This window comes from Xiphophorus couchianus, chromosome 11, assembly GCF_001444195.1.
Source record: "Xiphophorus couchianus chromosome 11, X_couchianus-1.0, whole genome shotgun sequence".
NCBI lineage: Eukaryota > Metazoa > Chordata > Actinopteri > Cyprinodontiformes > Poeciliidae > Xiphophorus > Xiphophorus couchianus.
This window is the reverse complement of record NC_040238.1, coordinates 24,916,631-24,942,910: the sequence shown is the minus strand read 5'-3', so window position 1 is coordinate 24,942,910 and position 26,280 is coordinate 24,916,631. Positions and strand designations below refer to the sequence as shown.

Sequence of the window (26,280 nt, the reverse complement as noted above, 5' to 3'; positions counted from 1 at the left end):
GCTGTCTTCTGGCAACGGGGGAAAATGAAGCACTGTTTTGTTTTTTCTTGTTGCTGAAATCGGACTTTCTCTGCATAGTTGTTAATACTACAGTATTATTAAATGCGTCGCACAGCAGCACACCTTTTACAGAACTAATAGTGGATGGAGCTGATTATGGCTTTGTTTTAAAGTCTATTCAACAATAAGATCTGACAGTGTTGTTGCAAGATCCATCCATCCATCCATCCATCCATCCATCCATCCATCCATCTTCCTCCGCTTATCCGAGGTCGGGTCGCGGGGGTAGCAGCTTCAGAAGGGAGGCCCAGACTTCCCTCTCCCCGGCCACTTCTTCCAGCTCTTCCGGGGGAATCCCGAGGCGTTCCCAGGCCAGCCGAGAGACATAGTCTCTCCAGCGTGTCCTGGGTCTTCCCCGGGGCCTCCTCCCGGTGGGACGTGCCCGGAACACCTCACCAGGGAGGCGTCCATGAGGCATCCTGACCAGATGCCCAAGCCACCTCAATGTGGCTCTCGATGTGAAGGAGCAGCGGCTCTACTCTGAGTCCCTCCCGGATGACTGAGCTTCTCACCCTATCTCTAAGGGAGAGCCCAGCCACCCTACGGAGAAAACCCATTTCGGCCGCTTGTATCCGCGATCTCGTTCTTTCGGTCATGACCCAAAGCTCATGACCATAGATGAGGGTGGGAACGTAGATCGACCGGTAAATCGAGAGCTTCGTTTTTTGGCTCGGCTCTCTCTTCACCACGACGGACCGGTACAGCGCCCGCTTGACAGCAGACGCTGCGCCAATCCGCCTGTCGATCTCCCGCTCCCTTCTTCCCCCATTCGTGAACAAGATCCCGAGATACTTAAACTCCTCCACTTGGGGCAGGACACCCCCCCTGACCCGGAGAAGGCACTCTACCCTTTTCCGGCTCAAGACCATGGCCTCGGATTTGGAGGCACTGATCCCCATCCCGGCCGCTTCACACTCGGCTGCGAACCGCTCCAGCGAGAGCTGCAGATCACGATCTGATGAAGCCAAAAGGACCACATCGTCTGCGAAAAGCAGAGATGAGATCCTAAGGCCACCAAAACGGATCCCCTCAACACCTTGGCTGCGCCTAGAAATTCTGTCCATAAAAGTGATGAACAGAATCGGTGACAAAGGGCAGCCCTGGCGGAGTCCAACTCTCACCGGAAACGAGCCCGACTTACTGCCGGCAATGCGGACCAGACTTTGACACCGGTCATACAGGGACCTGACAGCCCGTATCAAAGGGCCCGGTACCCCATACTCCCGGAGAACCCCCCACAGGGCTCCCCGAGGGACACGGTCGAACGCCTTCTCCAAGTCCACAAAACACATGTAGACTGGTTGGGCGAACTCCCATGCACCCTCCAGGACCCTGCCGAGGGTGTAGAGCTGGTCCAGTGTTCCACGACCAGGACGAAAACCACACTGCTCTTCCTGAATCCGAGGTTCGACTATCCGACGGACCCTCCTCTCCAGGACCCCTGAATAGACCTTGCCAGGGAGGCTTAAGAGTGTGACCCCTCTATAATTGGAGCACACCCTCCGGTCCCCCTTTTTGAACAGGGGGACCACCACCCCAGTATGCCAATCCAGGGGAACTGCCCCCGATGTCCATGCGATATTGCAGAGTCGCGTCAACCAACACAACCCTACAACATCCAGAGCCTTAAGGAACTCCGGGCGGATCTCATCCACCCCCGGGGCCTTGCCACCGAGGAGCTTTTTAACCACCTCGGCAACCTCGCCCCCAGAGATTGGAGAGCCCAACCCAGAGTCCCCAGGCTCCGCTTCCTCAGTGGAAGGCATGTTGGTGGGATTGAGGAGGTCTTCGAAGTACTCTGCCCACCGATCCACAACGTCCCGAGTAGAGGTCAGCAGCACACCATCCCCACTATAAACAGTGTTTGTGCTGCACCGCTTCCCCCTCCTGAGACGCCGGATGGTGGACCAGAATCGCCTCGAAGCCGTGCGGAAGTCTTTCTCCATGGCCTCTCCAAACTCCTCCCACGCCCGAGTTTTTGCCTCAGCAACCGCCCGAGCCGCATGCCGCTTCGCCCGCCGGTACCCATCAGCTGCTTCCGGAGTCCCACAGGCCAAAAAGGCCCGATAGGACTCCTTCTTCAGCCTAACGGCATCCCTCACCGAAGGTGTCCACCAACGGGTTCGAGGGTTGCCGCCGCGACAGGCACTGACAACCTTGCGGCCACAGCTCCGATCGGCCGCCTCGACAATGGAGGCACGGAACACGGTCCACTCAGACTCCATGTCCCCCACCTCCCCCGGGACGTGTTCGAAGTTTTGCCGGAGATGGGAGTTAAAGCTCCGTCTCACAGGGGATTCCGCCAGACGTTCCCAGCAGACCCTCACAACACGTTTGGGCCTGCCAGGTCTGACCGGCTTTCGCCCCCACCACCGGAGCCAACTCAACACCAGGTAGTGGTCAGTGGACAGCTCCGCACCTCTCTTCACCCGAGTGTCCAAGACATACGGCCGCAGATCGGATGAAACGATGACAAAGTCGATCATCGAACTGCGGCCTAGGGTGTCCTGGTGCTAAGTGCACATATGGACACCCTTATGCTTGAACATGGTGTTCGTTATGGACAATCCATGGCGAGCACAGAAGTCCAGCAACAGAACACCGCTCGAGTTCAGGTCGGGCGGGCCGTTCCTCCCAACCACGCCCCTCCAGGTCTCACTGTCGTTGCCCACCTGAGCATTGAAGTCCCCCAGCAGAACAAGGGAGTCCCCAGGAGGAGCACTCTCCAGTACCCCCTCTAAGGACTCCAAAAAGGGTGGGTAATCTGAACTGTCGTTCGGCCCGTAAGCACAAACGACAGTCAGAACCTGTCCCCCCACCCGTAGGCGGAGGGATGCTACCCTCTCGTTCACCGGGGTGAACCCCAACGTACAGGCGCCGAGATGGGGAGCAACAAGTATGCCCACTCCTGCCCGACGTCTCTCTCCCTGGGCAACTCCAGAGTGGAAGTATGTCCAGCCCCTCTCAAGGAGACTGGTTCCAGAACCAGAGCCATGCGTCGAGGTGAGACCGACTATTTCTAGCCGGAACCTCTCGACCTCACGCACTAGCTCCGGCTCCTTCCCCACCAGAGAGGTGACATTCCACGTCCCAAGAGCCAGTTTCTGCAACCGAGGATCGGACCGCCAGGGTCCCCTCCCTTGGCCGCCACCCATCACACAGTGCACCCGATCCCTATGGCCCCTCCCACGGGTGGTGGGCCCGTGGGAGGGGGGGCCCATGTTTCCTCTTCGGGCTGAGCCCGGCCGGGCTCCATGGGTAAAAGCCCGGCCACCAGACGCTCGCCATCGTGCCCCCCCTCCAGGCCTGGCTCCAGAGTGGGGCCCCGGTGACCCGCGTCCGGGCGAGGGAACACCAAGTCCAATGTTTTTACTCATCATTGGGGTCTTCAGGCTGCACTTTGTCTGGTCCCTCACCTGGGACCTGTCTGCCTTGGGTGACCCTACCAGGGGCATGAAGCCCCAGACAGCATAGCTCCTAGGATCATTGGGGCACTCAAACCCCTCCACCACGATAAGGTGGCAGCCCATGGAGGAGTGTTGCAAGATCATAAGACGAAATAAACTAGTTTATGAAAATATCGTAATGTTCTTTTTTCCCACTATCAAGCAGCCCTAAACTACACAAAGCAGCATAAGTCCTGATGGAACATGCTTTAATCAATTTATTTATATTTTTGATAACATTTTCCAACCTTTTATCAAGTTTTAGTGAGCATTTGTGTAAATATTAGTTTAAATGTACCTAATAAAATAAAATAAAATAATAATAAAATTGGTTAGTATCACTTGTCCTTTATCGGAATAAATTTCTTGTCATGATCAAAAATTTAATTTATCGCCTTCATGATAAATTTCATATTTTAAAAAAAAAGAGAGAACTGTTCATTTTGTCAAATTTTGTGCTATTTTCTAAACTGTTTGTTCAATGAGAGTATTAATAAATATCAAATAAATGTGAAAATATTAAATGCAATGTAGTGATACAAATCATACTTCTTTTTGTGAAGCGCTTTACAAATGAGAATGTTTTCCGAGAGACACGTGTGTTTGTGAGGCTGTTACTGCTGTCATACGTTCACAGCCATATAATCACCTAAAAAAAGAAGTAAATAATAGTTCTTGTCACTCTTATTGTCATCACAATAGTGTAACAACGTAATATTGTGATAAAACTAATCACAATTGGCAATTGATTCATATCGCCAGTGAGTGTAGAAAAGACAGTCAGGTGGATGAAGAATTGCAAACCACCTTGAGATCCAGGAGCACATCACTGCTGTGTGTGACTGTACCTTTCTGACACACTTCAGGAATAGCATTCTGCAACATGGCCCACTTCCCGAACACCTCCAAGGTGACCTTGCATTCAGCCTCCCTGTCTCACTTTTGGGTTTCTTTTCTAGAAGCTTACGTAGGTAACAGAGACTTCTGTCCTCCAAAACCTGAAGCAGATGTTGGAGAGAGTTTTACTACTTTTTTCCCCCCTCTGACATCTTTTTCTTTATATATGAAAGGCTAGAACGCACTTAACAAATTTTTGGTTATTCAGCCAAATTTAAGCTTCATGTCAGTCTGGCTTTGTGTGTATTTCACAGGGGTACAGTGGGTCATGACCGAAGGCATAACGTGTAATCAGCTTTTCAATGAAAGGGGTTGCTTTTATTATTTCTGACATTTGTTTGAATTAATGAGCACATGTCTACAGTAAGAAACTTGACCCACCAGGCCACCCACATACACAAGAAGATGACATTTCCTATTTGCATCAGACCGCTTAATTAAACTCCAGCCTCTGGTTTGCGTTGGTGCTTCGATCAGCTTTACTTGTTGAGCTTTAGTTGTGTGAACAGTTTGGTACCAACGGGCACCGAGGCATTTTAGAAGAGCGTTTTAAATGAATCGGTAATTTTGTAAATGTATACAAACTTGTTTTTGAGATTTGAGTCATTCCTGCAGGTGCAGATCTCTTGCACTTATTCATATACAAACGGCATATTTTATCGAATAAATTTTTTTCTTGCGCTTTTTCTACTAACTTAAAGAAATGACAAATGAATGAAAATATTTTTAGAAAGTGGCTTTTACTCCTATCATCCCTTCTGCGGGTATTAAGACCATGCTATGAGAATTTTTCTTTAAGTATTTATAATAACAGAATACAGCTATAATTTTACCAGAAGCAGAAAGCTTGGATAGAGTTATCATGATCTGACACAAGCAGCTCGGTCTGTGTGGTTCACGCAATTTCCAAGTTTTTTTTCCTCAAAAATTTCTATTAATCTCAAAATTTTGGAGTCTTTTCTAACAAATTTTTGACTTTTAAAATCCTTGTGAAAAATGTATTACCGGTACTCCTGTTTTGTCTTTTTTTTTCGTTTTAAATCTACAATGGCCCTAATACACCATTGTATGATGTTGATGTCGTAGAAAATTTTGTATTTTCTTTACTGTAAAACTTGTAAAACGCCATTTCTCATTTTCCATTTTTTTTGTTTTCATAAATTTACAACTTTAATCTTTTGCATCATTGTCATTATTTGGACTCTAGTGTTGAAATAATGACACTAGAGTCAATGTACAAAAAACATTTTTGTAATATTATAAAAAACATTTTTTGTACCATTATGACTTTATTCTTGAAATAAATAAAAAAGTTGTAGCCTGCCCCTAATGTTCTGTCGTAGAGTTGACCTGAATTCAAAGTCCAAATAAATAAAAGTTGTAAAATAAGCTTATCAAACAAAGATGGCGGCCTTGGGCGTACCAACATCACTCTAAACTATGGCTTGCATTTGTATAAAAAAATCATCCAGATTTTCCAACATTTAAAACAAACATTTTTATTTATCAATTGAATCAATTTATCGCCCAGCTCAAACCCTTACCATATTTTATTTCCTATTTGATTCCAGTTCAGCTGAGGACCGCAGGCTGGCCCAGGTCACATTGATGCTGCCTGGTGCTTCTTGGTACACGATCACCCCCCTCTGGACGCCATGGCGATGAGCAGTGACCCGGGCTGCGAGAGGCTGGACCCCAACTCCTCCAAACAGACGAGCAGTCTCACCGACATCATGGCCGCCATGACGACGAAAGACCCCGAAGGCTCGTCTGCCAACGGCGTGAAGAACGGAAAGGCTCAGCAGGAGGGCATTCAAGGCAAGAGGGTCCAGGTGCTGCGACCTCACCTGTCCGGCAGGAAGCTGTCCCTTCAGGAGAGGGGCACCTATCTGTCGACGGGGTCAGAGGGAGGTTACACACACATCTCCCCTCGAGGGGCTCGCAGGCCCACGGTGGAGTCGAAACGGGTGTCCATATCAGACTCTCAGGTGAGGCTTTTACTTTTCTGTTTATCTGAATAGAAACCTCTGAGGGATGGTACAGGTCGACGTCAGACACAAGGTTTCTCTTTTTTGGTTTTACTTAAAGGGGCAGTATTATGTAAAATTCACTTTTTGATCATCGCACCAGGTTATAATGTTAGTCCAAAACAAACCTTGAGTGTTGCTTTGACTCTTTTATGAATGCTTGAGGAATCCTTTAATCTCCTGTGGCAACCATCCAGCTGTGGAAAACGCACCGGCTTTCGACAAAGCTCCTCCTTGGAGTTGGAGTTTCCAGCCGAGCAGCCCACCCCCACAGCTCCGCCCCCACTCAGCTCCTTCAAACTTGTGGCAGCAGCAGATAGCAAACAACTGGTGGAACTGTGCGTTTGCTGAACTCATTATATAAAACACTGCTTCTCACTGAAACGCTAAGAATGCTGTTAAAGTGTTAATAGAGGAACAATGTTGTGATGACTTCCTGAAGGCGGTGTGTCGGAAAGAGCAGGAGCTTCTTAAAGTGACAGAGGCCCAATTTTAAGGCGTTCAATTGCGAATCAAAAATTAGATCAAATCAAATTCTATTTGTATAGTACATTTCAGCAACAAGGTAGTTCAAAGTGTTTTACATCTTAAAAACAGAAAATCAACAATTGAAACATTACATTAGTCAATTTTATTTTTTATATATATATATATATATTGATATACACAACAGAAGCTAAGTTTTACTTGATTGTGCTATAAAATGGCAGTGTGAATGTGATGTAAATATATAATTCTGCCCCTTTAACATTCAGAGTCAGAACTTGACCTGAATCCTTTCCTCTCACCTGTTTTTCACCGTTTCAACAAAGTGAAATGACAAACCCAGTGTTGCGTTCATAACGGAGCAGGATGTGCACGATCCAAACAGCCACAGCTACTTGACACATTGTGAGTGCACTCGAGCTGTTATACAGCTGCTTACTGAGCTTTTTTTTTTTTTTTAGTCAAATAGCTGTGAATGCATTTTAAATACAGCGGACAGTTATTGGAGTTTCGACACTTCTTTTAATGAAATGGATAAATCTAATCCCTGAAATCAGCTCACAGCTTTCCTGTATAACGACCTGATAAATGAGCTCCTATATGTGATCTCACCTCCCTGCTCCCCAGAACCAGACCGGTACTTGGTGCCAGCCGACAGCTGACTGCAGCGCGACAAGGCAAAAACAAACCTTCGCTGATCCTTAGAGATTGTCTCAAGGCATTTACGAAGAAATTCAATCCAGTCGTACAAACAGGTTCAAAGTTCCACTTATTCCAAGTGGAACCTGATTACAATAGAAACCAGACGCTTACTAAGTAAAAATACACAAACATTTTTTTCCTCACTCTTTGGTTTGGACATTTTTGTTTTAGTGATATTAAGTAATACGTTTTTGTGTTTATGAAAGTTCAAAATGCGTTGATATGTACTTGTGTTCCCAGGTGTGTGTACTAGGCCAGAGTCAGGACAAAGAGTAGAGGCGACAAATCAATAAAAAGCAGGTGATTCAGACTATGGTTTATAGTGGAAGATGTGATAGTGGGATTGCACCACGTAGGCAGTTACATAATTTCTTCTAATAATTTTCATATATCCGGTTTGGATGAGAAAAAGGAACAAGAAAACCGTTGTTTTGCTAATTATCTGTGTTAGCATCGACAAGCCGTTAAGATAACGTCTGGTTAGAAACCAAAAAAATATATATTTGTTAAAAGCTGTTTATTCAAGTGTTTGGCAGCGGGATATATCATGTGTAGCATATGGAGAGTAGTAGCTGGTTACACGTGTAATGTAGAAGGGGTATCATCTGGCACTAGGAGTCTCCTGCATATCCATCATCCTCTTGCATTTTTCAATTCGGCGTGAACATTAAAAATGCATAAGATCTGCCAGGATGTGGAAGCCCTCTGAATTTAACAGACTGCTGCCACAGATGAGCAGAGCTGTCATCGTGTCCCTTCCCGTCCTCCTCTTACTAAGACTTTATGAAGAACCGGGTTATATTTTAGTTCTCTCACTGGATTTGCAAAAATGACACTTTACAGAGGAAGGCGACAACACTTCCTGTCTGCGCAAACAGCGATTACGCCATTTTTTTTTCTTGGAACCTGAGGGGAATATGTGGTTAGCTTAATAGCTTTAAAAAGGTGCTTAATGTTTTTATTTGTTGTAAGAGAAGGTCTAAATGATTTGCCTGTGTCTCAGCTCTTCTTAAAAACAGAAGAAATCTTTAGATAATCCCACATAATGCCATCTGAAGAAAGATGCTAACATCTCTTACCTAACTGCTGATTTCTTTTTTTTTACCCAGCTTTGTAAACACGGTCTACACATCATTTCCTGCCACAAAGGGAACTGGGTTCAAATTCAAACACAATAACTTTGCTGTTCAGTGGATTAAAGTTGGGATTAAGATAATCCAGAGGAAATAGGAGATTAATCCAGGGCTGCGGGAACAGATAGACTGTAATGTGCCGAACGTGGTTATGGCTGTGGGAGCACAAGACAGACCGGAAACAAATTAAGAGGTCTGAGCCACTTAAGTCACCCCGTGACATTGTCACAACAAAAGAAGAAATCCAGCTGTAGATTCACTAATATGACAAATCCACTGTTTACTAAACAAACAGGCATTTTTACAGATTTTTTTTTACAGTATAGCGCCATCCATATAGAAGGCGAGTTTGTTGCGTTTGTACAGCAAGCATTGATTTAAACGGTGATAAATCTGCTTCCCGCTCCAGATGTGACAGTGCTGCAGTTTTTATTTCATTCTGACCATGGAAGAAATAGTTTTACTCTCACTAGACTTAAATGTCAAACACAGATTCATCTTTTTGTCATATTTTTTGAAGCTCCAACAGCAGGGCTGGTACAACCAGCTGCAGAAAATCTGCACATTAGCACAATCGGGCACATCGTTAATCCATAAAACATGCCTTAAAATATTCTTGAACATTTAATCAGAGCAACATGGAGTAGGCGCTGTGTTTATAGCAGATTAAAATTACACGGGGCGTGCTGTGGTGGCGCAGGGGGTTAGCACGCCCCACGTTTGGAGGCCTTAGTCCTCGTCGCGGACGTCGCGGGTTCGACTCCCGGTCCCGACGACCTTTGCCGCATGTCTTCCCCCCTCTCCTCACCCTCCTTCCTGTCTGCCTACTGTCGAAAAAATACGAGCCACTAGCGCCGCAAAAACTCTTCGGAGAAAAAAAATTAAAAATTACCCACCTCCACCCCTTCTCCATCTCCATGCTCTTGGCTCTCCGGGCCTCCATCTTTCTCCGACCTCCATCAACAGTGTACAGGAAGACATTCCTAGTCAGCATTGGAAATGCTCATCTAAGCTTATTGCATTTCACAACAAAATGTCTTCCGCCAGGGTCCGAGCACCAAAGAACTTTAATTCACTCATGTCAATAAACCCTTTTAATCGCTGTTTTTCTCCGCCTGAGTCTCTCCAGACTGAAATAAATCATATGAATAGAGGCGGGCTAAAAAGTGAGTCCTTTTAATATTTAAACAGTGTTAAAACAGAATATTGGTTTCCTTAATATTCACTATTAAGCACCACTTTGTGTTGGTGTATAACATAAAATCCTAATGAAATACATGGAGGATTTCTGTTTTAAACGCGACAAAATGTGGAAAGCTCTTGCGAAGCATGCTTCCCGTGAGTCATGTGGGGCTTCAGTGTTAAAGTAAAGAGATTGTCTGACATTAAAGAAAAGATGGAAAAATCCCCAGCGACTCATTCCAGCACTAGAGTTGGATTTTTGTGAGAAGCGTTTTAATGTGTCAGATGTACTTGAGGCTTTCTGAATGGTTTGTCTGAGTATTAAGTGAAGCACCATGTCTACAACTCCCCTCCACCTTTTTCTCCTACTTTTTATATTCTTGTTCATCTCTCCTCAACCAATCAAAGCAGTGCTGTTATAAGGTGCTTATATATCCTGTTTTCACTCCTGTGCTATATTCGCAGCCATACAGTCATAGCAAACTACATACAGTTTCATGAGTCCTTTACATTCTTGACAGCTTGTGAATTTGAAAAAAAAAGAAGAGACAGTTAAAGGTCCTGGAAAGTTTTTGAAAGACACCATCGTCGAAAGTCCTTAAATGTTTTTTTGTGTGTATGAAAATTTACATGGATGTTGACGGTTGTCAACATGTCATTATTTCTGTTTGTTCGGCGCCACATTCTGCGAACAGAGAAGTCTTGAGCCGAACAGCTGTTAATGTTAGCTCAATATTTGGAAACGTGGCCAAAAACGGCCATCTTGGTTCACTTCTTCTGCTGCCATCGCTAAAACTACAATCAAACTACATTTCTAAAGCGTCATTTCTAAAGCGTTGTTTTTTATAACGTCTTCTGTTCGCTGATCGGTCCCGTTGAAATTCTACCAGAGGAATCCAAGTGAATGGGAGAAAACCCAGATTGGGCTGTGAAGTGAAATTTGAATTGAGCGGAATTGCATAAGAAGGTAATAGCCAGATTAGCAATCCATCTAAATTTGACATTCTTACGAGACAAGCTACGCTGCCTGCTGGCTCCATGTCCAAATAATGAGTATTTTGAGTTCTGCGCTCACCTTCCATCCTTCATGTAAACAACGCTCCAGGCTAGGCCCCCGGCTGAAACCAGAAAGCCGCTTTCAGCCCCGTCTCTCTACAGTTCCACCTCTTCCTTCTTCAGTCAGAAATCCCCTGCTCACTTTCTGCTCATTACCGTGCAGTCCTGCACTCTCAGCACTAGCCTCTTGACAAAATATCCTCCCTCCCCACCACCACCACCACCAGACCCTCACCTTTCCTCTCGCCTCCTCTTCTTCCTCCCTCTTCCTCGTCCCCTTGTGTCCCGCTGTGGTCTGCTCTGCGCTGCCGCAGCCCTGGCTGACTCCGTGCTGGTACGGCGGTTGCTATGGAGCTGCAAATCAGCCATTTAAGCAGTAGCACCCTAATGGATTTGCAGACAGTAAACAGAAACTACAGACTGCATCATTTCCTGCGTCTCAGAAGTAAATGACTTGCAGGGCACGTGGAGACACACTCACCCAGAGGGAATGTGTGTTTTTTTCTTTCTTCTGTACCAATGAATATATACAGTATATATATATATTTTTTCCTTTGGTTGAAATGCTGCAAATAATAACTGCAAAGGATGATAACGCTAATAATTAACTCTCCATCTTTTGTCATCCTTCCAGGATTGTATCCAGCTGAACCAGTATAAACTGAAGAGTGAGATTGGAAAGGTGAAGTTGGTTTTTTTTCTCTTTCAAAAATGTCAACCCTTAAAAACATAAGAAGCGCCACAAAGACTGTTCTTTAAATTCAGCTAAAAACCGACATTTTCAATATACAATCATTTCGTACAATAAAATCGCTGCCTAAGAGAGTGAGTGTGCAGATTATTTTTTCTTTTCATTTTTTTTCTCCTGGAAAACCTTTCAAGCCACATACTGAACAGGGTTGTATGAGTCACAGGCAACAGAAAGAGGGTCAGAGCTAAAGTTTGAAGCTTTAGTCTTTAGACCCAAAATAACCCGGTCACTTCAAGATTTATACCGGGTGTATGATGTGTGGGGGAAAGACTCAGAAACAATGAGTTTCTTTAAATCGAGGCTAAAACCCGCCAGTTTAGAGTTGCCTTTGATTCATAACACTAACTTTATTGTTTGCAAAAATGTACGTTTTGTTTACATCTGACGGTCTGTCAGATGCCTCATGTAAAAACGACGTCTGTCGCACAAAGTACAAAGAAGTAGTTTTTGTCGAAGTGGCCACAAAAAGAACACATTTCATTCTTGCCATTATATTTAATACTTCATAAGAAATTCGAAAGCAGAGAGAATGCATTTCTCAGTTCTTAAAAAGTTTGTACCAACTTTTAGGGCTGTGCTTTCGTGATATAAACTTACAAGTTCTTTTTATTTTCTCCTTTTCAATTCATTTCAATTAAAACAAATCTTTAATAATCCCAAAGGGAAATTAAATTTGGTTTTAATCTATCTTATTCAAGTTTCTTCCTTCAAAAAGTTTTTGGCGATTCTTTCAGATTGTTTAACAATCTCATGAAGATGTTGCATAGGGTTGTGCGTTATGTTTTTTTTTTGTGGAGGCGTATTGTCTGCTAATTGGAGCAACATAAGTTTAATGCTGAAATAAAATTTTCAGCCAACCAACTGTTGCATTTATTCTGCTATCACAATAAAGCACGACATTTATTTTGTTAGTATCTCACTGCTTGCATTAATTCCCCTAAGTAATTTCTAACAAACATAAATTGTGCATTTTCTTTTTCAGGGACATTTAGGTAATTTGCTTTCAGCACGCTTCATAATCACGGCGAATAAAAGCAGGACCTCGCCAATGCAAGAGGTTGTTTTTTTTTAGATGCTCGAAGCTTCTAGAAATCTGTTTTGGTGCTTTTGATGGAAATATCTCAGACGGTCATTTACTTTTCAAATAATTTGTAGCAAATTTCAAACGCATCAAACCTGCTAAAAAAACATGCTGACATGTTTCTTGAGAAGGAAACATGTCAGAAAAGGACATGTTTCTTTTGTGTGTGTGTTGGCGTGTTCGTCTGTGTGGGATGAGCTTATTCTGAGCTGCCAAAGAATAAAAATGTGGTTTCTGAATATGAGCCGCGCTGCCTTGTAAACATTCTGTCAGTACGGTGCTACCGTCTGCTCTCTGACGTGATGCTTTAGAAATATCAGCAGTCTCTCTCATGGGTTTAAAAGAAATGTGGAGCTCAAGGAACGATTGCTGCATGTCCCCTTTGTATAGGTCCGTATTTAATGAGTTTTTTTGTTGTTATTTTGTAGGGCTCCTATGGCGTGGTCAAGCTCGCCTACAACGAAGATGACAACAAACATTATGTAAGTCTGGTTTTGTGTCTCAGAAAGGCTTCGTAGACGGACCGCTTGCTTTGTGGTCGTCATCAAACCTTCACCTTTAGTTGTTGACAGAAGACCGCTGGTATCGATTGTGTTTGGGGTTTTTTTCTTCTTTTTTTATCCCGTTGCCTAGCATTGAGTTTTATTTCCTTTGGCTGTCCCTTGTATTGAACCTAAAATAAAAGCTGGTGGCAGTTGAAGTGCATCTTTATATATATATATATATATATATATATATATATAAGAGAGCTGGATTTTACCCATATGTGGGTGAAAAAACCCCCAACTGCAAAAGCAGGAACAACTGGTGTGATATTTTACTCTGTCTGCTTTTCCAGATTTTCACGTTAGTGCAACTAATATGTAAATCTCTTTTGGGCCAGTACATCAGCGTATATATATATATATATATATATATATGTATGTATGTATTTTTTTTTCTTTCTTCAAATATCCTTGCTACTTATGCTTTGTACACCTGCTGCTCTGAGGTCAGTCAACAAAAAAACAACAAAAATAAAATGCATACGAGGCAGCAGTGCAAGGTCATTTTTCGACATTTCCGTCAAGGTAATGTGTTCCCTTGGAAAGCAAAGCGATCTGCAGATGTAAGCCGTCTGATGCCTTAACATAGCTAAGCTGTCCTGTGCAGCAGCAACAATGAAAGCCTCTCGGTGAGTTACGTCTTCTTAAGCTGCCAACTCTGGATGGATTTAAGAAGTACTTTTGAACTGCAGCCAGTGGAAGCTCACGGCTGAACGGTTTTCAGTATAAAAATTCAAGCTTATAAACACGCAAGAAGTGTCGGCCGCCGAGCGGTTATGTAAAGGCATGCGCGAGCCCTGAACCAAAGGGCATAAAAAGATCTTTATTCTACAAACTTTGACTCCTGATTGTGATTACGATACGACAGAGCTGCTCAGACCTGCAGCAGCTCGTCGTGACGAGAGCTGGATTTTACCCATATGTGGGTGAAAAAACCCCCAACTGCAAAAGCAGGAACAACTGGTGTGATATTTTACTCTGTCTGCTTTTCCAGATTTTCACGTTAGTGCAACTAATATGTAAATCTCTTTTGGGCCAGTACATCAGCGTTTTCTTTCAGGCATGATCAAAAACATGCACAATATAGTATAAACTTGACCACAAGGCTAACATTGTGGCCTTCAGAAACTGTACTCTAAGACAAGTAAATGATGAGGCACACTACTGCGTCTTAACTCGTTTCCTGAGGATTGCTTTGCTTCCAAAAGAAGGTCGAGGGGGGAAAAAAGTGAAAACTATAAATCTCACTTACAAATTAAAAAAAAGTCGCTTTCCTTTAATTTTATCATTCCCTTTTCTTAAGCAGCATAACAGCATCCAACTGTGGGAATTAATGGCACAAATAGAGCATTTTAGTTGAGAGAAGGAGCTTTGAGTTGAAGGGCTTTCAAACTCAACAACAGAATGGGTCAAAACTGGATGTCTTGGAAAATGTTGCCAATTCAACAGGATGGAAGTTTATTCTTATATCCGCGATGGCATTTAGTTATAAGATATTGTAAGAAATCTATAAAATGCTTAGGAGTGTCCTTCTGAGAAACGGCAATTTGTTCAGCTAAAACAAAGTGAGTGGTTTTCTCACAGGACGAAAAAAACCCAACAGATTTCTGGGTCTGTCAACACCTGCGAATATTGTCAGTTCTCAGCAATTAACAGCTGTGGCGTTCAGGTTTCTGCTGTTAGCCGATGATGTGAGGGGGACAATTCACACGCCAGTGGTTCCGGTTATCATTTGTACCGTTGAATTGCACAACACCATGCCACGCCTTTACAAGAAAAAGCTGGCTTTGTATCTGTAAAACATAACCTCCATGATGAGACGGTAAATTTGCCATCACTGGTCACTCTGGCTCAATATTATGCTGATGCTCTTCTTCTAGTCAGTAAAAGCTGAAGTTAGTTGAAAAGTGAGTTTTTCAGCTGCTGCTATTCACTAGAGCTATCTACAGCTCACTCCTGGTGTTACAAACAACATCCAAGTGAGGTTATAAATTACCTTTACAAAGAAGTTGCACTGTCTAAGTGACTGAATACTTCCATTTTGACTGAGTAAATAAGCTGTGTATCTTGTTAGCAAAGGGCTTCTGTAGTTTCTGCCTTTATTAATACACACATCTTACAACCCCCCCATGGGAGTTCTGTTTAGCTCAGTAAAGATTGCTTCTTTCATTTCTCTGTATCTCATTTGTCTAGCCTAGCCTAATCTAGTCTACACATGTGATTGATGGAGACATCTTCTGCTTAATGAGGAAGTAATTGGATAATCACACTGGACCCTTCATGCATATTCGACTTGCTCCCAGGCTTTGATCGAAGCCAAAATCCACTCACATTACCTCCTTAGCCTGTGGTTGATATTAAGCTACAGAAAGATTACATTTAATCATGTTTTCGCATTTTTGTTGGAAAACTTCTGTCTCATATTGGTGATGATGAGCCTCTCCTCCCAGTGCAGACAGATTTGATTCAGGAATTGAGACGGACAATGTTTTATTTTTAAGAGGATGTTCATGAGGAACGCAGGCGGCGCGCCATGGAAACCATGTAGAGGCGAGGGGGCTGCCTTCCTGCCGAAGCTGCTTTCTGCACAGTCATAGCCATGACGACCGCAGAGGCCGTTGAGCGACCCTTGAGCATCACGCTTTGTGTTATCGAATTGGAACACGTTCCACCTTTCCGATGAGCTGACAATAAAATCACCAAGTCACTATGGCAGCATGTGCTGACGAATGTGCCAGTGTTGTTTTTCTTTCTTTCTTTCTTAAAGATTTGCAATAATTACATTTTTCTTTTTCAGCTGTTTTATCAATTTTTGTATATATTTTTAGGGAAAACGCTCACACACGGCTCTCTTTGGAAGCTAGTAAATGCTGGTTTTGTATTAAAAATTCAGGGGCTGTAGACTTCTCCGGCCTGTTGCAAAGGAGAGTAGCAGATATATCCCTAAAATTTTTATGTTCTGCACTTTGATGTTGGTTTGTGCTGCAACTCGGCTGAAATCCGCAGTAGAACACCCTTAGTAGTTAAAGATTTTGTTATGCAGTTTCATCTAATTAAAAATGTCTTCTTTTTTTTCCCCCTCCGCTGCTTTTTATACATCTGTCTTTTCTGTTTTTGTAGAGCTTATGACGTATTCCTGGATATGTGGTCATGCTGTTTGATCAGACTTCTTTCTGTCCTAGGCCATGAAGGTGTTGTCCAAGAAGAGGTTAATGAAGCAGTGTGGTTTTCCACGTGAGTTAGTTCCATTTAAATCTGCAGTATGTAACTTTTCTAAAAAAAAAAAAAAAAAATTATCTTTTAGATATTTGTTTAAACTGTCACTATGTTGTGACAGTAAGGTATGAGACAGATAATGTGAAAAAATTGAGCTCGTCTAACTTCTCAGTGCTCCCATTGCTAACTAGCGCAAGGCTTGGCTGCTAACTAGCCTTGGGAACACTAGGTTAGTTAGCAAGATCACTAATGACAGTGGATGAACGACTTCTCTGTAATGGTAAGTTGTTCTTCCAGCATTAGCACAGTAGTAGCGAGTACAAGAGGTTGATTGACAGTGCTAAGACTCTCCTGGCTCTGATTGGTTGTTTTTGATCAGGCAGCAGTAGTCGCTCAGGTGGAGTAGATTGATCTTTTCACAGATTATCTGTCTGTCAAGACATGGTGTCAGTTTTAACAAATGGGTAAAACTGTTGTTTTTTTTTTTTTTTAAAAATGAAAGTTACATACTGTAGCTTTAAGGATTTGTAAACTAAATGTTTGACAATAAAGTTGGACCGTGTGTAATCCGGAGTGTGTGGTGCTCTGCAGGTCGCCCTCCCCCAAGAGGACCCAAGGCAGCCCAAGGAGAGCAGCCTAAAGTCTTAGGACCCTTGGAAAGAGTTTACCAAGAGATTGCCATTCTTAAAAAACTAGACCATGTCAACATTGTCAAGCTGGTGGAGGTATGAATTTTCTGCTTTTGTAATTGGTTGCTTCACTTGTCTTTGTTTCATAAGGATTTTTTTGTACTGGAAGGCATTGTCAATGGCTTGGATTCATTGTTACAAAGAACACAAGATAGTCGTTGTTGTTGTTTATTTTTATTGCCGAGTGCTTTTACACGGACGTGCTGTCCGGTTAAACCAGGGGTCTCAAACTCCAGTCCTCAAGGGCCGCTGTCCTGCAACTTTTAGATGTGCCTCTGCTGCACCACACCTGAATAGAATAATTAAGTCATTAGCAAGGCTCTGGAGAACTGATCTACACAAGGAGGAGGTCATTAAGCCATTTCATTCCAGTGTTTTGTACCTGTGGCACATCCAAAAACTGCAGGACAGCGGCCCTTGAGGACTGGAGTTTGACACCTGTGGGTTAAACTGTAAATAAAGTAAAAAACAAAACATCAATACTTAGTATTGCAGAATTCAATCAACACAAACTTAAACACGGATTTATTAGCTAGGCTTCTCTAACCAGTTATAAGGCAGATTATTCTTAGAACACTTTGTCATATAATAAACATCGGCATTCAACTATCACAGCGCAGCAAACACAGCTAGCATTGGGCTAATTAGCACTAGCAAATTCAGCAAGTTCACGCTTAGAACAGATAACAAAAAACTCACCTCCCCACAGCTTACAGCATTAATAACTCACCACGTTGGGCAACACTCATGAACGCCAGTAGAATATGATGTTATTGTAGCTTCAGCTTGTTAGCTTCAGCTAACGGCAGTCTCGGTGTATTACTGGCCTGCCGCAAGTTTCTTCTCTTGTTTCACCTCCCCTCCACTACCAATGCAAAACAGCTACAGAGCCCCCTAGCGGAATGGGAGGAGTGAATCCAACATTCATCATTTGGCTAAGCTAGCAGCATCAAGCTAAACGTTTTGAAACGGATCTGTTGAAGCCTTTGCTCCACTTGTTGGATAGAGAAACCGACATCCTTGTTCTGTGTACAGGTGTGCTGAGTTTTAAGCCTGATTAAAGAACAAAAGCATTTAGCACTGAAATGTAATCTAAATGATTCACTGTCACTTTTTTAGGGTTAGCCCTCCCAAAATAGCTAATACAAGAAGACTAGTCTCTACCTTATTTGCAACAACCAATCAAGAACAACAGAACAAACCTTGAGAAACGACCTTGAGAGACAAAAGCACATTTAAACTTCAATGTATTAACTCATGCTAGCACAAACAGCTAGCTAGCTTCACTAACAGAAGAACCTAAGCTGCTGCTCTGTTTTATTATCTTGCCGCTTATATTTGTTGATCTAGAACTGGTTTTTACATGAGCGCTTTATTTCTTTACTTCATAAAACTTTTCGTAACATCGGTTCCATCTGCTTTGTATATAGCTGGTGTGTTGGGATCAAGGGTGTAAAATGTGCCGTCTGGTGTACTACTGTGCAAAATAGTGTATGTTTAGCCATGATATCGTCTTTTTTTTAATGATCGCCTGACCCTATGGGAATGAAGGTCGGTGCTTCAAAGTGGTTTCAATATAGCTGATCAAAAAATAGGTCATTCTGGGCGTGCCGCGGTGGCGTAGTAGGGGATAGCGCAACCCATATTTGGAGGCCTTGAGTCCTCGCAGGTTCGACTCCCGGACCCGGCGGTCTTTGCCGCATGTCTTCCCCTCTTTCCTTTCCCCTTTCCTGTCAGCCTACTGTCATATAAGGGACACTAGAGCCCACAAAAAGACCCTCTGGAGGGGTATAAAAAAGATATATATATATATATATATATATATATAAAAAAGTAGGTTGTTCTGTTCTGCAGCTGGAACCACATAAAGCATTCAGTATGAGAAAGTCACCGTTGCTGACAGAACATTTGCATGCTGTAGCATGAGATTGAGTAAAGTTTAGTAACATCTGAAGTAATGGCACGTAATATGTTCGGTAAAACTGCAACTTTAATGCATTTGAATTGTTTGACATGTCCAAAAACTCTGTGGAATTCTGGTTTAGTCTCATTGAACCACCTCATTAAATCACATTCTGCAATGTTTTTCATTTAGCTGAATTTTAAAGTAGAAAAATGAAGAGCTAAGAAGCGGTTCTGTGTGGATGTTTTCACATCTGCCTCTCTAATGACAGCTAGTAGACATGCTCAGCACGTTTAGCATCCTTTCAGGTCAGGATTATCCTTCACTGTGCTGTCTTCAGATAACCTTTCCCCTCAGCGTGCTGTGACTCACACTTTTTCATTTTAGCTGAAAAGGTGGCTAAATCCCCGTGGTGCCGTAGAACAAGCTGGGAATATGCTTCAGGGTTATTTTTCAGTCACATTTCTCAATCCTTTGTTGATTTATTCTTGGACAAGAAACACTTCTATCCTGCAAATAAACTCCGTTTGATTTCGAGAATTGACAGACGTCCAGGTTCCGCTGGGGCGTTTTGTTTTGGAAAGACCATCGCTGATATCGACGACTGTGACTCAAGACGCACGCCGCTCTCTGGTGATATCATCGGTGTTTTCAGTCCAGCCCAGATGGCGGGGGCAACTGATGCGCTGCTGGGAGTTAAGCTTGGGCAGTCGGGCTGCAGGGAAGCAGTCTGGCTCGCTTGGCTGAATTAAGGGCCAGGACTGCTGAGTTTCCAGGAACAAAAAAAAAAAGAAAAGTTGAGTGCTTCTGCACCATGTGCTAGCTCTGACAGAACACCCTCGCTTTCATCTCTTCCATCCTTTGTCCACCCTTGCTTTCTCACACTCCTTATGGCCGCAGGAAATTAGTCCTCGCCTCCTCTCCATCCCTCTCTGTTTGTCATTTTTTTAAATGGGGTGTGGCTCGGGCCCCCATCACATACATTAGAGGTACCCAGCTGATTCCTCCAGGAGACCTCACTCCAGTCTCGTCTAATCATGAATATACTTTCCATCCGTCCCTTAAACACTGAGCCCACGCCAAGTGGAACAGACTAAAGCTGATGAAAGTGATTTGGTCATTTGTCACAGATGGTGGGAAGAGACAGACGAGCCTGTGCTGTTCTCACCAGCATGTTTAGCTCTTATCCATTAAAAAGGACTCCATTAAAAAAAAAAACCAAAGCACATTTTATGTCATTACTCTTTTTTTTTTTTTTTTTTCCCCATCTTAGTCCCTGCAGTAACCAGCAGTTTTGCAGAAAGCTATTGACGGATTTCACTTTGCAAAGGGACGTTTCTAGGTAATGGTTTTGTCTCCAGCTATATTGAAAAAGCATAATGTGTTGTGTAAATAAAACTTTGCTTATTGAAAGCGCTTGCACAAGGCCATGTCAGTAAACATTATTTAAACAGACACAAGCAAACCTTGGAGTTTCCTTGTGGCTTCAGCTGCAAATTTTGGGAACTAGTTGTTCCAGTGTCGGGTGTCCTTGACTGGCGCTGGCCTCTGTTCCAGTCAAAAGCAGCTACCAGGATGTTTAACTCAGGTGACTTGTGCTCTGTGCTTTGTGAAAACTGTGAGCCGTTACCTTGAAGCAGCAAATTGTTGGCTGTGCCGTCCATTGTGAGTCTGTTTTTCATGTGCGGTTTGTGGTTCGAGGCTGGATTGTCAGCCTCAAGGCCGCTTGCTGAGCTGAATGCTTCATGCATATAAGGACGTCTGTTTGAGTCAATTCAGAAAAGAATCATGAAATAATAAACATTTATCCTGTTCCGCCTTGCTTCAGCCCTATAGGTAGATGAATATATAGATAATTCTTAACTTGTAAAAAAAAACAAAAAAAAAACGCTTTATTTATTGTTGAAATATGAATCGCTATTTCATTCCATACATTGTTTGATAGATATTTCTAAGTATTCTAGATTTTGGACTAGAAGTGATCAAATGTAGCCCACATTGATTATTTTAACTGCAAAATGGCACCAATAGAAAGCCGCTAAGCAACTTTAGAGTCATAAGCCACTAATATCTTGTCTGTTACTTTGTCAGCAAATGTAAAAATCTTCTGACTTCACAAATGTCATCAGCATTTGGATGTGACTTTTGTCCAAATGTGAAGAAATCAGTGCATGAACTTGTTTTTCCCATATCTAGATTTTCTCCTGAGTTGCACAGGATGAAGGTCCACTGGGTTTTAGCGCATGTAGTTACATATTCCTGTTTTGACAGATTTGGGTTTTGGGATTGATTAAATTTTGGGTCTTTATTTGACTCTTTGATCAGTGTTTTAGACATGACTGCAAATTAGGGATTCAGTCAAAATTCACCACAAGGGAGAATAACAAGCAGAAAGTAATGACATTGATGTAAGTAAACTACATTTGTTCATGTGTTCAAAACAAAAAACATGACTTGATCTAACATCGTTTTACAACTTTTAAAGATTTCAGTTTCCACCAGCCATTAATTTCAGCTTTTAACATTTAACTGGGCTTCCATTGTTAATTTCCCATTATAGCAAGTTATACATTCTCAATTTATACAGAAACAGCATGGAGTTTTGTCTGCCTGAGACTGTAAAAGAATCTTAGACAGACAAAGAAATAAAGACACGTTGGCGGTTTGTTTTAATATATAACAGTATGTGAGATGTCTCTGTCTGACATTTATAGAGCCACCTACTTGAAGCTAAACACTTGATGCAGCTGCGTTCTTACCAGATTTCTGTTCCTCTGTATTTGCCATCTGTCACAAAGGCGGCCCACGAACCCGTGTGCTGGAAAAGATCCGCAGTTTGCTGGTACAGCTGGTTAACTGGGGTGAGACTGAGGCTGACACTGAGAGACTGGGGAAAGATGCTGATGAGGGACAGGCAGGGAGGAAATGAAGGAACATGGAGCTGAACTGAGCCCCCGAGGAGAAACGGGGAGCAGAGGAGGTGGAGACCAGCAGGAAACAGAACGCTGGTGTCACAGGAGAGTGACTCAGAGCACAAAGTGGTTTAATATCTTTGTAAATAGCTGGTGACAGGGACAGACTATTAATAAGGCCTTGATTGCGGCTGGAGACGCTCCCTAGCAGCTCTACGCAGGGCGACCCGCTCCTTTCATCTCACACAGAAAAACAGGATAGACGTTCCGGGCCGGCGAGGAAGAGGAGGCAGCAGTGAAGAGCAGGTCTGCCTCTCATCTGGACTGCAGCCGGTTAAACGCAGCTCCAGCTGAAAGCGTAATCCATTTTCACATTTCGACATGTCAGCGCTGGAGCTACATGCGTATTAGTAATCAGTCAGAAGTCCTGTATATTATATTTTACTGCCACAATTATTTGATGTAGCGACTGTAAACGGAAGTGAGCCGTCGTTAATGTTGTTACTTCTCCGATGCGATGATAGTTTGTGACTGTGATGAAAACATGCACGCTCCTAGATGCGGGTTCTGCTTCTTCTCACGTCGAGAGATAAAATGTCATCTGTTTAGTGTTGTGTTGTGAGTTCTGCTTTGTGCAGTGCAAAAGTATTTTACGCCTTTGACCTTTTGCCACACTTTATGACATTATGACCACAAACGTCCGCGAATGTTATTGGGATTTTAAGTGCCAGGCTGACACAAAGTATGAAAATGTTCACACTTATGTGAACATTCACACCTTCTATTAGCTTTTGTCCAAGCTAATGGGTGATATAGACTTAAAGTTTTAGCACAATATTTTTGATAAGACCTATTTATTATTATTTTTTTAGTTAACTCTATGGCTGACGCAGCTGACATGGTGCCATAAAGACAAATACTACTGTTGAAGAACGTATACACATAAAGAAGTGATTTGTTTCACTAAGCTGCACACCATAACTGCATTTAATCATATTTCTTTTTTTTTTTTTTTGACATTGGAAAAAATTGTAACATTAAAAATCTACAAAATATGAAAAGTTTTGGGTAAAAAATTATTAATCTGAATTTATTGTGCCACAATAAATAATTCTGATTTATTGTAGCAACATTAAATCAGAAATATTATCATAATAAGACATTTATTGCAATAAATACGAAACGATAAGATAAATGATCACCCCCAACTTATCCCTTTTTTAAAAAAAGCAGTATTTAGCCCCTTTTATACGATGCCCTGAAATGAAATGTAGCACTTATACTAGCATCCGGGCATCAACCTGGTTAAAACCTGGTTAAAATGACACCGTTCCCGGTAACCCAGCAGGAGGAGATCTTCAACGACAGAAACTGTTAACAGGAAAGTCCACAAAACTGGCTATTTTTGGGAAAGTGTCACAATGAAAAACATTGTTGAAAGAAAGCCAATAAATGTCTCATTTGTAATTTGCCACATACGACACACAGCAAATACAGAAAGACGTGTTCAAGACTGAGAACGAAGTTTAGAGCTGTGGTCAGAAGGTCCAAACTCCAGCTGTGCAAAGCTGGTAGAGACGAAACCTTTTACTGTTGTAATTGCACTAAATGGTTCTTCTAGAAAGTATTGCCCCAGAAGGACTAAATAAAAATACTTTCCACATTTTTCAGTTTTGTCTGTAGAAATAATTTTAAAATGATGTAACTTTTCCTCAAAAGGCAGAACTGTAGGCTACTTTGTGTTTTTATCGTGTAAAATCCCAAGAAAATATTTTTCTTGTGGCAAAAAAATGGGAAAGTTCAAGAGTTAGACAAATTTTTACAACATCCTCTATAAAACTGCTTTATTCAGCAGTGGCATAAAGAACAGCAACTACACTTAAAACTACAGCAGAATCACAACGTTGCGTCACTAACTATTTCCGACCATAATCCCTTTGAAGATAACAGAACGAAACCCAGTTTCCGTCATTAAAATCACGTATTTACCACCGTTGTGAAATCTGTCCAGACTGTCTGACCTCTGCTGCCAACTGTTTGTAATCTGCATCCAAGAAAATCTGTCTGCTCAGTGGAAAAACTGTCATTATCAGAGCTCATCTCGCATGCGGCAGTCTGAGGCTCGCAGCCTAATGGACGGGATTAAAACGTCTGCCCACGTTATCCTGTTTGTGGTCAAGCCACCGCCCATTTATTTTAGAACGCAACTCGACATGCACGTGAAGATAAGCGGCACTCATTCATTCTATACTTGCACGGTTTTATTCGGTCAATCCGTCCATGCCTTGATTTTATTTAGACATCGTAACAAGGGAAGAACAAAGTCCGGGAATGTAAACTCGAAAGTCGTCAGCATAACAACAAAATCAAATTCCAAATTGCCTCAAAACGAAATCAAATGGCAGGAGACACGGAGAGAGGAGAAAGGCTCCTAGTTTTGACCCCTGAGGCACCACACAGCCAAAACACACAGCAGATGTAGAAGAGCGTCGCTGATATCTCAACCTGATACTGTAAAAGAATAAAAAGAAAAGAATAAAAGAAGGATTTTCTCTGTTGTTTTGGAGATGTCTGAGCATTCTCTGGTCATGAGTTGACTCCTTTTAATGAACAAAAATTAAAGTTTATATGTACTGTTTGTACTGAATGTATTTTTATTCACAAAATGTGTGTAGTTGAGTCATTTTAGCCTTATTTTGTGTTTGTTTTCAGCAAGACAAATGCTGCAAGAAAAATAGCCTTTTTGGCTACTTTTGGTGAACTTACAGAAATGTTAATTAATGTCCATTGTCCCTGCCTAATGCATCAGTATATTTTTAAAAAATCCAAATGTACAGTTTGATGAAGCTAAATTCTGCACATTTTGAACAATGTGTTATTCTGGCTTGAATAACGGAACATTCTCCGTTTCACCTACTTAATATTGCAGGTGCTTGATGATCCATCGGAGGACAACCTCTACATGGGTATGTCTGATTTTCCTTTAATTTATCTGCTTTCTGCTCAGCAACATTTGCCAGTTGGACAGGTGTTTGTGTAATTTCTTCAGAACCCAGTATGTCTTTTGCACCACCTCAGGGTTCACACAGTACGTAGGTGAAATCCTCTCTCAGCATTCCCAGATCGCAGTTCTCCTGCTGAACATCAAACTATTCGTGAGCTAAATCTAGGCTGGGTAGACGACGGCTACTAGGAAGTTTGGATGTAATCTCGCTGGGCAGAAGTGATTACAATGAGCTAATGAGTAAAAATATTCCACCTCACGTGTATCCTCTTTGTTGTCCCCTTGTTTTGTTCCTGATAGTGTTTGAGCTGATGCGTAAGGGGTGAGTAGAGAACATGTCCTCTGATTTCTGTCTTTCTCCTCCGTCTCTTCCTCATTCCTCCATTTCTCCATCCCATGCTCTGCAGCGCTCATTGCTCTAAGCTTAACACCGTGCCTTAGTTTTTCCTCCATCTCAGACTTCAGAGGAAGACGTTACAGTCTTGGGGGTTTTCACAGTTATTTCCAAAGCCAGCCGGCTAGAAAAGGGCTTCGGGTCGTGATGTTTCTGAATCGTTTAACTGATAACAATAATAAACATGAGTGGTACTTTTTTTTTTTTTCTAAATGTGATTTAGTTTTTTTCAATGCCTGGAGAACAAATAAAATGACCCGGATATTTACGTTTGTACTTAGTACTTCATTGGTACATTCAGTACGTCTGCTTTTTACATAAACTCGGTTCAGTTTATCCATCCAGCATTTCAAATGCAGTTTTCTGATCTGATTCGGCTCCATTCGGAATGCAGCATAATTTATGTCCACTGGTCATATGTTGCCATTTGATCATAAAGTTGTGTGTCTAAGGAAAGCGTTGAGGATAAAGAGGTTGTTGGGTGTGATAAATAACACATAAATAATGTGTTATTTATCACATTCAGTGTTGTCGCCTCACCTTTGCTTCAGACATTAACTCGTTGTTTTTGTTCCTCAATCTGAATCCAGTTTTAAAAGCAATGTCTGAATTTGTGTTTCTGCCCGGCTGTGTGAATCTGCAGTCCAGTGATGGAGGTGCCAACAGAAACTCCTTTCTCAGAGGAGCAAGCACGGCAATACTTCAGAGACATCATCCTGGGCATTGAGTACCGTAAGTCTGCAAATCATGACAAAAGTTGCTAGTATTTAATGCGTGTATGTTTTGGGTATCAGAG

General features: G+C 42.5%; 1 protein-coding gene across 2 annotated transcripts in view; it reads left to right on the top strand.

The window, feature by feature from the left end:
- camkk1a (calcium/calmodulin-dependent protein kinase kinase 1, alpha a) overlaps positions 1–26,280 on the top strand; it is a 66,649-nt gene that overhangs the window by 21,782 nt on the left and 18,587 nt on the right. For both annotated transcript variants that reach the window (XM_028030712.1, XM_028030713.1), the window contains exons 2-9: positions 5,975–6,391; positions 11,624–11,671; positions 13,250–13,303; positions 16,549–16,600; positions 17,174–17,307; positions 25,016–25,052; positions 25,391–25,412; positions 26,128–26,216. In XM_028030712.1, the coding sequence (XP_027886513.1) occupies positions 6,059–6,391; positions 11,624–11,671; positions 13,250–13,303; positions 16,549–16,600; positions 17,174–17,307; positions 25,016–25,052; positions 25,391–25,412; positions 26,128–26,216 (769 nt within the window). In that variant the 5' untranslated portion in view covers positions 5,975–6,058. The remainder of the gene's footprint in view (positions 1–5,974; positions 6,392–11,623; positions 11,672–13,249; positions 13,304–16,548; positions 16,601–17,173; positions 17,308–25,015; positions 25,053–25,390; positions 25,413–26,127; positions 26,217–26,280) is intronic.